At 41.3% G+C, this 12,500-nt stretch overlaps 2 protein-coding genes across 10 annotated transcripts in view; both read left to right on the top strand.

Moving 5' to 3' along the window:
- Positions 1–927, top strand: part of slmapb (sarcolemma associated protein b) — a 10,149-nt gene extending 9,222 nt beyond the window's left edge. The window contains exons 9-10 of one of the 6 annotated variants that reach the window (XM_088408439.1): positions 1–70; positions 436–927. The exon at positions 1–70 is cut by the window's left edge and continues 10 nt beyond it. In XM_088408439.1, the coding sequence (XP_088264565.1) occupies positions 1–70; positions 436–445 (80 nt within the window). In that variant the 3' untranslated portion in view covers positions 446–927. Of the gene's footprint in view, positions 79–432 lie in introns of all 6 variants that reach the window. The other 5 variants (XM_088408442.1, XM_088408443.1, XM_088408440.1 and 2 more) reach the window with 5 other exon arrangements.
- Positions 928–3,601: 2,674 nt separating this feature from the next.
- On the top strand, positions 3,602–12,316 carry abhd6b (abhydrolase domain containing 6, acylglycerol lipase b). 4 transcript variants are annotated; one of them, XM_088407637.1, is made up of 9 exons: positions 3,602–3,932; positions 4,069–4,200; positions 4,365–4,521; positions 8,621–8,734; positions 9,573–9,705; positions 10,484–10,641; positions 10,724–10,778; positions 10,858–10,958; positions 11,927–12,316. In XM_088407637.1, exons 2-9 carry the CDS (start codon positions 4,076–4,078, stop codon positions 12,104–12,106), a joined length of 1,023 nt encoding a protein of 340 aa, XP_088263763.1. In that variant the 5' UTR covers positions 3,602–3,932; positions 4,069–4,075; the 3' UTR covers positions 12,107–12,316. The 4 variants fall into 4 exon arrangements, with proteins under 4 accessions (XP_088263763.1, XP_088263764.1, XP_088263766.1 ...); XM_088407638.1 differs by lacking the exon at positions 11,927–12,316 and adding an exon at positions 11,026–11,907; XM_088407640.1 differs by lacking the exon at positions 11,927–12,316 and having other exon boundaries at positions 4,155–4,200; positions 10,858–11,907.
- The last annotated feature ends 184 nt before the right edge of the window (positions 12,317–12,500 follow it).

Genomic DNA, 12,500 nt, shown 5'->3' with positions numbered 1-12,500 from the left:
TGCTGCCTGTTCAAGCCATAGTCATCGGCCTTGTCCTGGCTTTGCTGTTATGGTGCTTCGGCGCATTGTGGTAGGAAGGTACACATTATTCCTGCCCACATCTGTCATTTTCATTAGTGTCAAGATCACTGCATGGCTTAATAAGGCCCTCCGCTGCCACCCCCCCAAAAAATGTCTTCCTTGTGAAAACAAAAACAAAGAATCCGGGCGCAACAATCTAACCTTTGAAATCATACAGCTGCAACATGTGTTTGTTTTGTCTAGTCACTAACATGGTTTTCTCCCAGAGACTTTGGATGAGCTCAGCTTCATCTTTTTAACTGACATTCTCTGTTGCACCGCCTTGGTCGCTTTCCATTGACGCTTCTGCCAGAGGGACGCGTTCACACGGTGACGCTCATGTTTCCATTTTTGTGCTACCACTTGTTTCAGAAGCCGTGGATGATCTGGGGGCCTGTGGTTGCTGTGGCTCTAACAGCTGTGACTGCTGCTGCATTCTTTAAGACCTGAGGGCCGCACATGCATAGCTCACATGTATACATATACATGCACGCAGCGAATCTAGTCGTCATATGATTTCTCCACGTCGAAACTGACATAAGTGACACATCTGTTATTGTCTGCACTGTTAATTAGGAGGAGTCATACTTAACACTGTTTAAAAATCTTGAAACCTATATTTCAGATGGCAGTTCTCCTAATTTAAGAAAGTTCTTCAAATTGTTTCTTTGCAATGTACCGGTTTACCTTTTGGCCCAAGTTTTGGGAAGAGTGAACAGTAAGGTTTCCGTTCATGAATGTAAATGTTGTCGACACACTAACTCTAATTATACTGTATGTCATAATAGTTTGGATGGCTCATTTGTAGTCCAAGCCTGCCATAATATAGTGTGTGTAATTGTCAGCACAATAAACATTTGAATCATGGTTAGTGTCTAAAATAAATATATGGTACAGTCACCAGAATTAGGCACAAAAACTAAATCCATGAAGGTTGACCGTGACTCCTGGACCAGATGAGGACCCAATAAAAGAGCCTTTTTTTTTTTTTTTAATTTAAAATAGTTCCAAGGTGTTTTAAGTTTGAATTTATTCAATCAAAATACACAAAAGATAAAGAATGATCCCCGAGCGTAGAGAAAAATTAGGCAGCCCATTAAGGTTTTCACCTCACACCTGTCAATTAGTGTCTGTTTACGTTGTAAATGGAGTGGTCACATCTCCAAACACATAACAACATCATTCACCAAATGTGCCCGTTATTAGAACCTACTGTTGCTAGCTAATGTCATTCTGTGCTAACAACGCAACTCTGCTTTGTGTTTGGCTTTGACATAGTAGCTTGAAAACGGTGGAGCTTCACCTGGCTATACTTTTCAGTCAGAGCCAGAGACTGTGTGCGGGAAGTCCAGGTTTCATGTTAATTGGTGAGCATGGGACAGAATCTTAGATGATAGCACATTCCTCCACTACAAGAGCTGAGGCTATTAAACAACAAAACATGAAATAAAAGTTTTAAACAAAGAATAAATCGTGCATCTCAACGAAGCATACACAGTAATCACCTGAAAATCCAATTTGACGCTCTTTAGAAAGTTGTTAGTAATTGCAGGTCAGTAGTTTTGTTTTCCAACATAAACAGACCACCTTCAGTAGCAGTAGCTAGAATATTCACTTGAATAACGAAATAAGACAAAATGATGCAATACCACAGCTGAGCGAACAAATATACCTTGGCACCTGTACTTTACACAAGCTGTGTATGAGGTGTCAGAAAAGTTTCAGGGCAGGTGTCACAAAAGGTATGTTCTGTACTTCAAATCCCACGTTAGGACAAGGTTGCTGCTGTCTTATGAGATATGGACATCCTGCATCCTTGAGAGGCCTATTTTGAAAAAGGCCTGTCAATCTGCCATAACATCCAGTCCACCTGAAACCGCTAACTGGTAAAAGCAAAAAATTCAGTCGTAAAACAAACTTAGCAGAAATCTTTGGTCCAACCCGACCTGGCAACCAGGCTGGCCGTAAGCCACTTTGTGCCAATTTGGCCATTTGCGAGGAGCTAATGAGTAAGGCTTTTTCTTTACCGGTCATACGTCCAGCAGCCGCTCGCCCCACCCCTAGGCTTGGCTCCAGACGGGGATCCCGGTGACCCGCATCCGGGCGGGGAAAACAGATTCCAAATTTCTCACTCATCATTAAGGTCTGTGAGCTGTACTTAGTCTGGTCCCTCACCTCGGATCTTTTTGCCATGGGTGACCCTGCCAGGGGCATAAAAGCCACAGACAACTCCTAGGATCAATGGGACACGCAAATGCCCCCACCATGGTAAGGTGATGGCTCTTAGACAGGCTTTTTCTTAAGCAATAGTTTATATTTAGATGCCTCATATTTTAACATGGATTGCGTGACTCACGCTTCAGGACTACTTATGTAAGTTTCTTGCTCTCGAGCTCCTCACAGCACTATGACCACGACCCTTCATTCCAGTTAGAGGCCATGGGATATCTGGCCAGTGGTTGTCCTGTTAACCCTGTTGTACAGTACGGTACTGTGTCTAATCCTAGAATTAAATCATTTTAAAAGACAACATTGATGTTGTTATGGTTTTTTTCTGTCTTTTTTTTTTGACATCTTTTCTCCCATCACACAGAAAAGTAAGTTTTGAACTTGCCCGTTTGGTTGTTTGCTCTCCGTGATCGGACAAACGGAAAGCGGTGATATGAAGCCTTGCTCCGAAATGACCGAACTGGGCTTTTGGTGCTGTCCCTCCCACTAAGTGGGCAGCACTCAGACTAATAGCAAAAATGCAGAGGAGGAAGCAGAAAATTTCTCAACAGAATGACGCATGCGTTGCTAAATTTCAGATGTCTCAATGCTCATCGCTGACCACACGCCGCATCCATTTACTTTGTTGGCACATGGGCTGCTACCTGCATCTGAATGATCCCTGACAAGATGGCATGTGAGAGCCAGGCTGTATGTAGATCTAGGTTATGTGACAAGCACAGGTTGTGGAATAACATGATGCAACTAAATATACTAGACAGACCAAAATTTAAAAGAAAAAAAAACCATCAGCGCAAGCATCCCTGTCCATTTGTTCTGCTCCAGTTTGTTCTGTATGTAGGTCATCAGTAGAGGTCCAGGGTTGCAGCAGAATGCCAGCTCTGCACACTCTGCGAGCTAATTCTCTGATGCGTAGCTTAAACGTAAGAACATGTCATATTAATTCAATTTTGTCCATTACTCACTATTCCATAAGCGGCCAAGATTAGGAAAGTAATGTTTTTACTTTTTAATCATCAACTGAAAATGCTGAGAACTCTTGAGACATGTTCACGTGGTTGTAGATGGTGCTATTGTAATATCAACAGTCATCACGCAATGCAGGATCCACAAGGGATAGCTGCATCCTAGCACCATAGAACCTTTCTGAAGTGAGACCTAAATTGGTTAACGGTCACAGCTTGTCATCAGTAAACTGCACTCACTTTGTCTCACTCACGACACCCAGTGGTGCAGTTAGTACTTGAAACCTAAAACTCGTTGTAACACAAGGTTTAGGGTTAGACAGACATATCGTAAGGAAATTAACAGCACATTTTCAATTTCGCCGTAGCTCTGTCGTGAGTCTTCACCAATGTAATTTGCAAAGTTCAGCTAGTGCGTTCACTTTAAAAGAATGACCGAATAATCTAGCGGCCCAGTTTCCCTCCGGTGGTGAAAATTAATCAATGAGTATATCCAGTCATCGTAATCATTTGGGGCTGACTGCAAACCACGGGAATAAAGCTTTTAAATTTCAGATTTTCAATCGTACAGTCTTTGAACATACCTTGTAAAATATTACTTGAAGAGTCTGCATGATTTAAAGTGACCCACGGAATTTGACCTGCATGAACAGCCAATGAAGGATCATCAACAGAATAGTAAGTTCCCTTTTTTTTGCATTGAACTACAGTAGTAGTCTCATTTATAAAATCAAAGCTTTCATCTTCTCCCGTCTCAGCATAGCAATCTCGGAATGCTGTAATTTGTGTAATGATTCACATGTGTTTTACCCAGGAAAGATATGGCAGCAGAATTAGACATTGTGAATCTGTTCATAATTGGTGGGGGAACGCTGGCTATTCCCCTTTTGGCTTTCATAGCTTCCTTCCTCCTGTGGCCCTCGGCGCTCATTCGGATCTACTATTGGTAAGCTTGGAAAGTGCGCTGTTCTTGTTCTTTACCACTGTACTGTATTTAAGAAGGTTGTACAAACAAAGGGCAAAATATTCGTATGCCTAGAATTGTATCAATCTTGTTCTACAAAAATAAATTTGAAGTGCACATTGATATGACTTCTGCTCTATGTGCAGGTACTGGAGGAGGACTCTGGGTCTCCAGGTCCACTATGCAGACTGCAGCGGCTATCGTTTTTGTTATTCCTGTAGAGGAAAGCCAGGAATGAGGCCTTCTATTTTGATGCTGCACAGCTTCTCTGCTCACAAAGACACTTGGCTCACACTGGTCAAGGTCAGTAGAAAACGTGGTGGCAATACTTTGTGATCACTTGACTTGACTGGTGTTTGTTTCTATGTGTTAGTTTCCAGCATCAGTGTGGAGGATGTGAGGGAAGTAGACCCAAATGCAGGGTGCGCTCTGAAATAATTGTTAAATTTGGTGATAGAAAAAAAACAAACAAACAAAGTCAAAACTGATCACAATGGGACAAACAAAGTGACAGCAACAACAATGACCCCACAAGAACCGAAAGGAAACAGGAAAGTAAATACACTCCAAAGTTACGACACAACAATGAAGACAAGACACAACTGGTGCAGGGAGCTGGTTGGCTGACACAAGAGAACAGGTTGTCGAGGACAGGTGGACACAATCAAACTAGTACGACACTGACCCCAGAAAGAAAGGGGACCAGAAAACATGAACTAAGAACTTGTAATCACAGGCCTGCCTCATGGCTCCAAAACGGTTAGCTTAGTGGCCCTCAGCTGCAATGACTCTAATCAAATGATCCTACATTGCATGTGTAAACTTTTTTCTTTTTCTTTTTTATTGAAAGACATTATGCAAAGGAACCACGGTGTCTTTGTCGGACCAAGTCCGGAATGTTGCATCCCCGCAAGAGGGCAGGAATAAATGCTTGCTTACTATAGGAGCAAGATCAGAGGCCTGGTGAAGACAAAGGTTTTTTTCTGGCAGCAGTTAAAGGAAGTTATCCCAATAGAAAGGTTTTTGAATGTTACAGGACCAGTAGTAATACATCATATTGGGCAAAGCCAATTCACTCCTTGATTTGGGGAGTTGTAACGCAGCCTTGCAAATTAACGAACTTGTCAGTTGATCAATTGACTTAAAATAAGACCTCTTAATAAGGACAGGAATGTGTGTAAAGCAATATAAAAATTTCTGTAAGATCTTAACCAGTTTCACTCGACCCACAGGTGTCAAACTCTGGTCCTCGAAGGCCGGTATCCTGCACGATTTCCAGGTTTCTCTCCCAAAACACCTGATTCAAATTCCCTCATCAGTAAGCTCTGCAGGAGCTCAAAAATTGTCCTAATAATTTGAACCAGGTGAGTTTAAGAGAGAACCGCCAAATACATGCAGGATACCGGCCCTGGAGGACTAGACCCGACACCTATGTACTAAGGATACTGAAAGACCAGATCACCTATCAAAGTCCACTTTACACTTATCGAAAGGGGGGGGCAATTTTTTTCACCCCAAAAAAAAAACAAACAAAAAAAAAACGGTTAATCGATAGCACCCCTACAGCCATCTGCCAAATACTTGAAAGGAAAAATCCTCACGGACTTGGGGAAAACATACAAACCACACACAGGAAGGCCGAAGCAAGCTGGATTTAAACTCCGCTCCCTGAACTGTGAGGCGGAAGTGCTAACCGCTGTTCCACTGAGTCCTATATGTACAAACTTTAAACAAAAGAACGCGAAACAATTGACCAGTAAAAATATGTGTTCTAACGTCTCTTAGGGGCAAATCTTACCTGAACGATGTGTTCAAAATGGATTGGGTATCTAGCAGGAATGAGATCATTTGTGAAAGCCACAATCGCCGTCTTTCCTTTAACAAATGTTCATCTTTTTCGCACCTATTAAAAGTTCGTGAGCAGTAAATTCAGACAATGTCCTTTTCAAAACCTATAGACCAGCATTGTTCCCACTAAACACCTAACAGTATTACATTTTTTTTTTTTTTTTTACGTTGGCTATCAAATTTGTCTGTTGAAACATTGAATCAGCACCAGAACAAAACAATGTACGCGAGTTTCAGCATGCTGATAGCACCTGTGTCCAGAAGTGTGTGATGCTATGGAAAATGATCTTTTGTGGTCTAAAGCATAATCATTTAAGGCAGCAAATTCACTCGGTGCCTGTAAATAGTCATTTGTCCAGGTGATTTCATTCTTAGGGCGAATAATGTAATTGATTGCACCTGGACTATTCTGTTTGAAGGAAACATTTTGCCTTTCATCCAAACAGGCTTCATCGCGTCATGCACACAGGCTAAACAGGAAAGCTGCCAAGAAACCCAACTATTTATCCCCCTAGTTAGAAGCATGTCCCAACCACAGAGGGAATCATTTTTGGGAAGATGCCACCATTATTAATATCCCATTCAGCTATAACAGGTTTGGAGGCCAAAAATGGCGGTGCTTTTTTTATTCAAGGCCAAATTGTTGAACCAGTTTGGAAGGGAGAAAAGGAGGCCTTGCATTTGGCAAAAGGTGTTGTCATGAGTCCTCGCCTCATTTTGAAGATGGTTTCTTATCCTTAAGGTAGAGGGCCGCTCTGAATTTTTTCAAACTGTCTTTTCTGAAAATAGTACCATATTTCTCCGAGTACAAGTCGAGTTTTTTTCCTTGTTTTCAACTTTAAACAGACCAATTGTTTCCACATATCTGTGTTTGATTGACATTCATTCGAATGTGAAATAAGTAATATCATTTACAGATTAAATGATTATGTATACCGTACCACCATTTCGATATAGTATGCATCTGTTTTAGAGCATTTGAACAGAACATTGCAAAAATGCACTTTCGTCAAGCCTTGCCAGATTGCCTCTTTGTTGTCAACAATGAGGCTTGCATGGATCATTTTTTTCGGCGGACTTTGACGAATTATGAAAAGGAAAAGACGGTTGAGTTGTCTCCTTCAGTCCTTAGATGTGTACTTGAACACGTCGGCATGGATTTCGGCACGTGGGGGAGAAACAACTAAGGACAACCTTCCATGCTCTGATCTCACAACAGTTGTCACTTGTGTAAAGAAGTAGGATGATCAGCAAGTCATCTCCGAAGACCTTCATTTCAAACAATTTGGATGGGTCAGAAGAGGACTACCCGTGGAAAAGTCATGAGGAAGTTTGACCATTTGACAAGGAGATAGGAGAGGATGTTCGTGTGTAAAATGGGAGGAGACATTTGGCGTGTCAGATATGCGGAATGACTATTAGGGCTTTTCGACAAAATAATATTCAGCTGTGTCCGGAAAAAAAAATAAAGCATTAAAACTTATAAGTGAGGTCGACTTGTACTTCGAGAAGTGCGGTACAGTATGTACATTTTTGTCTTCTAAAGATCTCTTTGAGGTGTATAACTAAGTCTGTGTTGAGATGTGTACCTGTTCAATGGTTGTTTGGTTTCCCCAAAATATACACCAGTGCATTCCTCACGACACAACTGCATATACCAAAAGGTTTTTTTGTGTAGGGGGGGTTGTCTTAAGGTGTAATGACCTTTTTATCTCTGAGTATTACAAGGGGTTGTGTACCTGAATGTTGTATTGACTAAATACAAATTACGAGATTAATCCGTTCCGCTGTTGGACTTGTAAGGTGAATTCACCGTATGGCGGGCAATCCAAACCTATGTTAAATAGTTAATGCGTTTAGAACCCCAGGTAAAAACATCAAAATTATACATACCTATTAAAAATTGGTACCAATATAGTATAGTAAGTGCTACGTATATATAATATACATGTATACAATCAGAAAACATCATAAATAAAAAATATAGAAAGGATTTATTTACCTTTGACTGCCGCTTGTCATGTCCATATTCCCTAGTAGGGGTAGCCTAGGCTAGGCTGGCTTTGTATTTTTTTTTTTTTTTATTATCTCCAGCTTTCAAGTTTGAATAAAGCAGTAAAATGCAGTAACAATAAATACGGTTTTGCAACCACTCACGATAGAACAAAGCTTTAACATTACGCCATTTTGAAACGAGTGAGGCCGACCAATAGCGGACCAGCATCTCGTGAGAAGACGCCGACCAATAGCAGACCAGCATTGTAGTGATGCGTTGCATGGAAGCACTTTGACCGCAATAGTAAATACGTGCAATTACGTAAAAACGCTAGCAGATGGAGGAAAACAACACAAATACAGCCAATCCCTAGGGTCATGACAGTTGTTTTTGTCACAACAATCTTATCTATATCTTTATGGTATTGAACATACCATAAAGAGGGTACGAAAAAACTCAGTATTCCACATCACAACATGAAAAAAACGTAAGCCGGGGACGCTGTAACATGGGGGTCCACTGTATATATAAACATGAAGTTGTTCTCTTTCTTCTAAGTACCTACCAAAACATCTGCACATTGTGTGCGTGGACATGCCAGGCCATGAGGGTACAACCCGCACCAACACAGAGGATTATTCCATCCTGGGGCAGGCCAGGAGGATTCATCAGGTAGGTACAGAGAGAAAAAAAAGCAGTGAACTATAATGTAGAAATCAGTAGCTCCTTGTAAGGCTAGGTTCACGCTACAGTCTGAAGTGACTCAATTTCTAGTTTTCACCTCTATCCGACCTGTGTCTGATCTTTCGACGGTAGTGTTAACAACACAGATCCGTTTTTTTTTTTCCCGAATGCGAGGCCAGACCACTTGGTACTCAATCTGACGCATATCCGTTGGTTTGACGTTCGACTTCAGTCTTGATGGGCAGGTCGCATTCATCCGACTGCCACATAACAAACAAGCGACAAAACGTCAACAATTCTGCAATCAAAAAGTTGGGAGCAGATTGGAAAAACGAAAACAACAATCGCAAAAGCAGCAAAGAAAACTCATTGAGGTGTAGTTTGTCTTTCTCTCTCGCTCTTTTGCTCTTGCTCTCCTGCTCGCGGGGAGAAATCAAGAAAGCCGTTGCTGGTACTACATAAAATGCTAAGAAAACCTCATGCTTTCCTTCCTTAACTTACTCCTTAAATTTAGCAGATTGAAAATATTGTGACTCCACTACGACAGCAATTTCAACATTGCCAGGTATTTCCGCAAACACGGTAACGCGCCCACTGTCTGTGACGTCACAATGTCCTCAATGCCTGCGCGGGAGAGTTTTGGGCAGGTCATCATTCAAACACAGGTCATGTACAGGCCGCAGTTGTTTGGATTTGTGATTGACCTCACAAGTAAATCATATTTCTCAAATAAAATCGGAATTGAGCATAAAACCCTGCAGTGTGTACCTAGCCTTCTCTAAGATTCTCCTCTAAAGGTTCAGTTCTGATTCCTCATTCTTTTCAGTTCGTGGAAACCATCCGCTTAAACCGAAAGCCCTTCCACGTTGTTGGAACTTCCATGGGGGGAAATGTCGCTGGGGTGTATGCCGCCACGTACCAGACAGAAATTTGCAGCATGACGCTCATTTGTCCAGATGGTCGGTGTTCGTGTGTGAATGTGTGTAATCCCGCTCTCCTAATCCCTCGCTCTCTCTCCAGAAATAAATACTGTACACAGTTAAAGTAGTTGGGCTGAAAATAAACCAATTATAGGTCAATTTGATCGAACGTTCTCGAGTGTTTTTGCTCAAAACAACCCCAAAAATGGGTCGGTTTGTAAAAGATAACCTGAAAAAATGGTTTGTTTCATAAAAAAAAAACAACAAAATCAAATTAAAGCAATATTTAGTTAATAAAGGAGAATTCAGCTGTAATAAATGGTCTTGAATTAGGTTTGTTTGTCTACACTCATATAATAACGGCGGGTCCACCAAGCCGAGATGATTAACTTTGTAAATTTATAAATGATTGAAGATATTGAACTTGTGCATTCACTCACATTCATCAGCAATGTGCACGTGTCACAATACGTGAGTTATCCCAACTTTTTCTTACATCTGTGCAAACATTGTGCGTTGTTTTTTTCTCCCAAGCTCCTTTGAATGCTTGCAACCCTTTCTCCAGCGAGGTACTGGACAGAGAATTTACATGTCTGATTGAATAAGACAAACTGCAATTTGCGTCCATGTCCAGGTATGGCCTCTGGCGTTTGGGAGGCATGAGCTAGAGCTTGTAAACTACTACCAAAGTTATTTAAGTAAATATCGCTTGTTACCACCACTGACAACTTGCATGGAAAACAATGATAGTAACTATTTTGTTTGAATCCAAGCATTCACATTGTTTCACGTCCTTTGTTTTCTTCCTGTTTTGAAGGTATTAAACACCCATGTGAGACTAAGTTTGATAACCAGCTGCAAGATCTGGAACGTAGCAATTACACAGTGAATATTCCACTGATCCCAACCACACCTGAGGAGATGGAGGACATGTTTAAACTGTGTTCACACGTGCGCTTTAAGATTCCTCAGCAGGTAAGATTCAGTAAGCTATCACGACTTTTTCCTCAGCGCTCAACACTCGCAAAATTTCAAGATGTGGGTCACATTGTTTCAGATCCTTCAAGGACTTGTGGATGTCCGGGAGCCTCACAACTCTTTTTATGAAGAAGGTGATCTCATTTGAACATTCTACAATTTTGGTCTATCTTCATCAACCACACTGTAATTGCATTTTCTGGTGTTAAACAGTGTTTCTGGAGATTGTAAGCGAGAAGTCCAGATATGCTTTACAGGAACACTTGCATCTCATCACTGCACCTGTACAGGTGATATGGGGAAAACAGGATCAGGTAAATTCCCTCAATTTACGAGAGAAAATGTTGCGGAGCAACAAGTTTAGCCTGCTTGTTTTGACAGCTAAAAATTGCATACAGTATTCCATCCATCCGTTTTCTACCGCTCACCCGGGGTCTGGACGCGGGGCGGCAGCTTCAGCAGGGAAGCGGAGACTTCTCTCTCACCCCAGCCACTTTATCCAGCAGCCCTGAGGGGATCCTTAGGCGTTCCCAGGCCAGTCGAGAGACATAGGGTTCTAATTTGGGACTCAGGCGCAGGTCTGGCGAATGTGGTCGGGGTGGTGCCTGACCAAGATTTTGCAATTTGGTAGACAGGCGCAGCTTGGCGCAGACAGATGGCATCAAAGCAGCGAGCTCCCATCGTCCAATCAGAATGGTCCTTCTGCATCCTTTTAAATCCTGTTGAAATGTACATTAATGAAATAAAATGTCATATGTTTTGTAATGTACAATGTAGCATTTTATTATGCATATATTTTTTGGAACCCTAACCCTCTACAATGACAGTTTAAAATATATATTTATCAAAAAAAGTAAAAATAGATAATACATGTTTTATAATATATACTATTTGTTCCATCATTTTCTTCCTACAATTATTTTATTTCTACAGTAATTCCCGATATAGAACACAACGTCAACTGTGGTCAAAACCGTTCGTCTGCGCTTTTTCCGGCAATTTGGTAGACCCGTGCAGGTCGACGGGGACGTTAGCGCCTTTGTGGAATGGAATTTCGAATTTGTTTGCCTGTCAATGAACCTGACAATTGGGATAAGCAAACGCATCTGATTTACAGGCGCGTGTAAACAGTACTGTCTCTGATAATTCTGATTTTTTTTTCCACGTTTGTTAGAGTCTATTGTCAAGCCTGCTTATGGTCAGTGTTTCTCCACAGTATTCTGGAGAGGCCATTCGACAGGTTATTATCAATATAAATATCAACAAAAGTGTTTTACACCAGGTAGTGGATGTGTCTGGAGCCACAGTCATCACAGAAATCTTGCCAGGATGCAGAGTGGACCTGCTGGAGAACTGCGGCCACTCTGTGGTGATGGAGAGGCCTCGTCGCACAGCCAAACTCATCCTAGAGTTCATTATCCTCCAGCAAGAAGCAAGAGGTGGCACAAAGAAATCGTGCTGAAATGAAATTGCACGCGAGTCTGTGTGTGAGCTTTAATCAATGATATAAGAAAATGTGAGAATTAAAGTTAGTGGACTGTAGTGACTATTTCATGTGAGCAGAACTTTGTACAAATACAGTATCAGTGGTGCGGTGGCTTTGCTTTATGGTTTGCTTTATGATTTCCTTTGTTTTTCCCTTTGTGGTCATATCTCGGGTTCCCGCTTCTGAAAAAAGAATAAATAGAACTTGTCTAGTCTAATCATTTCCTTCTGTGCCAAATATTTTGTTTAATATGAATATTGCCCAAAACAGTACATGGCATTATCTTTGCTGTATGAAAATATTTATCGTAATACACTTTTAAGGTACATTACCCAGCGCTACAAATAAATGTAAATGCCTGAAAAATATT

Source organism: Hippichthys cyanospilos, chromosome 2 (genome assembly GCF_059441005.1).
Source record: "Hippichthys cyanospilos isolate Australia breed blue-spotted pipefish chromosome 2, RoL_Hcya_1.0, whole genome shotgun sequence".
NCBI lineage: Eukaryota > Metazoa > Chordata > Actinopteri > Syngnathiformes > Syngnathidae > Hippichthys > Hippichthys cyanospilos.
This window is presented reverse-complemented; position numbering and strand designations above follow the sequence as displayed.

What these genes read in the sequence shown, in the direction of transcription:
- abhd6b (XM_088407636.1), top strand. Translation starts at nt 4,076, where the DNA reads ATGGCAGCAGAATTAGACATTGTGAATCTGTTCATAATTGGTGGGGGA. An exon ending in CTCATTCGGATCTACTATTG is followed by an intron (nt 4,201 to 4,364) that starts GTAAGCTTGGAA and finishes CTCTATGTGCAG; the next exon opens with GTACTGGAGGAGGACTCTGG. An exon ending in CAACTCTTTTTATGAAGAAG is followed by an intron (nt 10,779 to 10,857) that starts GTGATCTCATTT and finishes GGTGTTAAACAG; the next exon opens with TGTTTCTGGAGATTGTAAGC.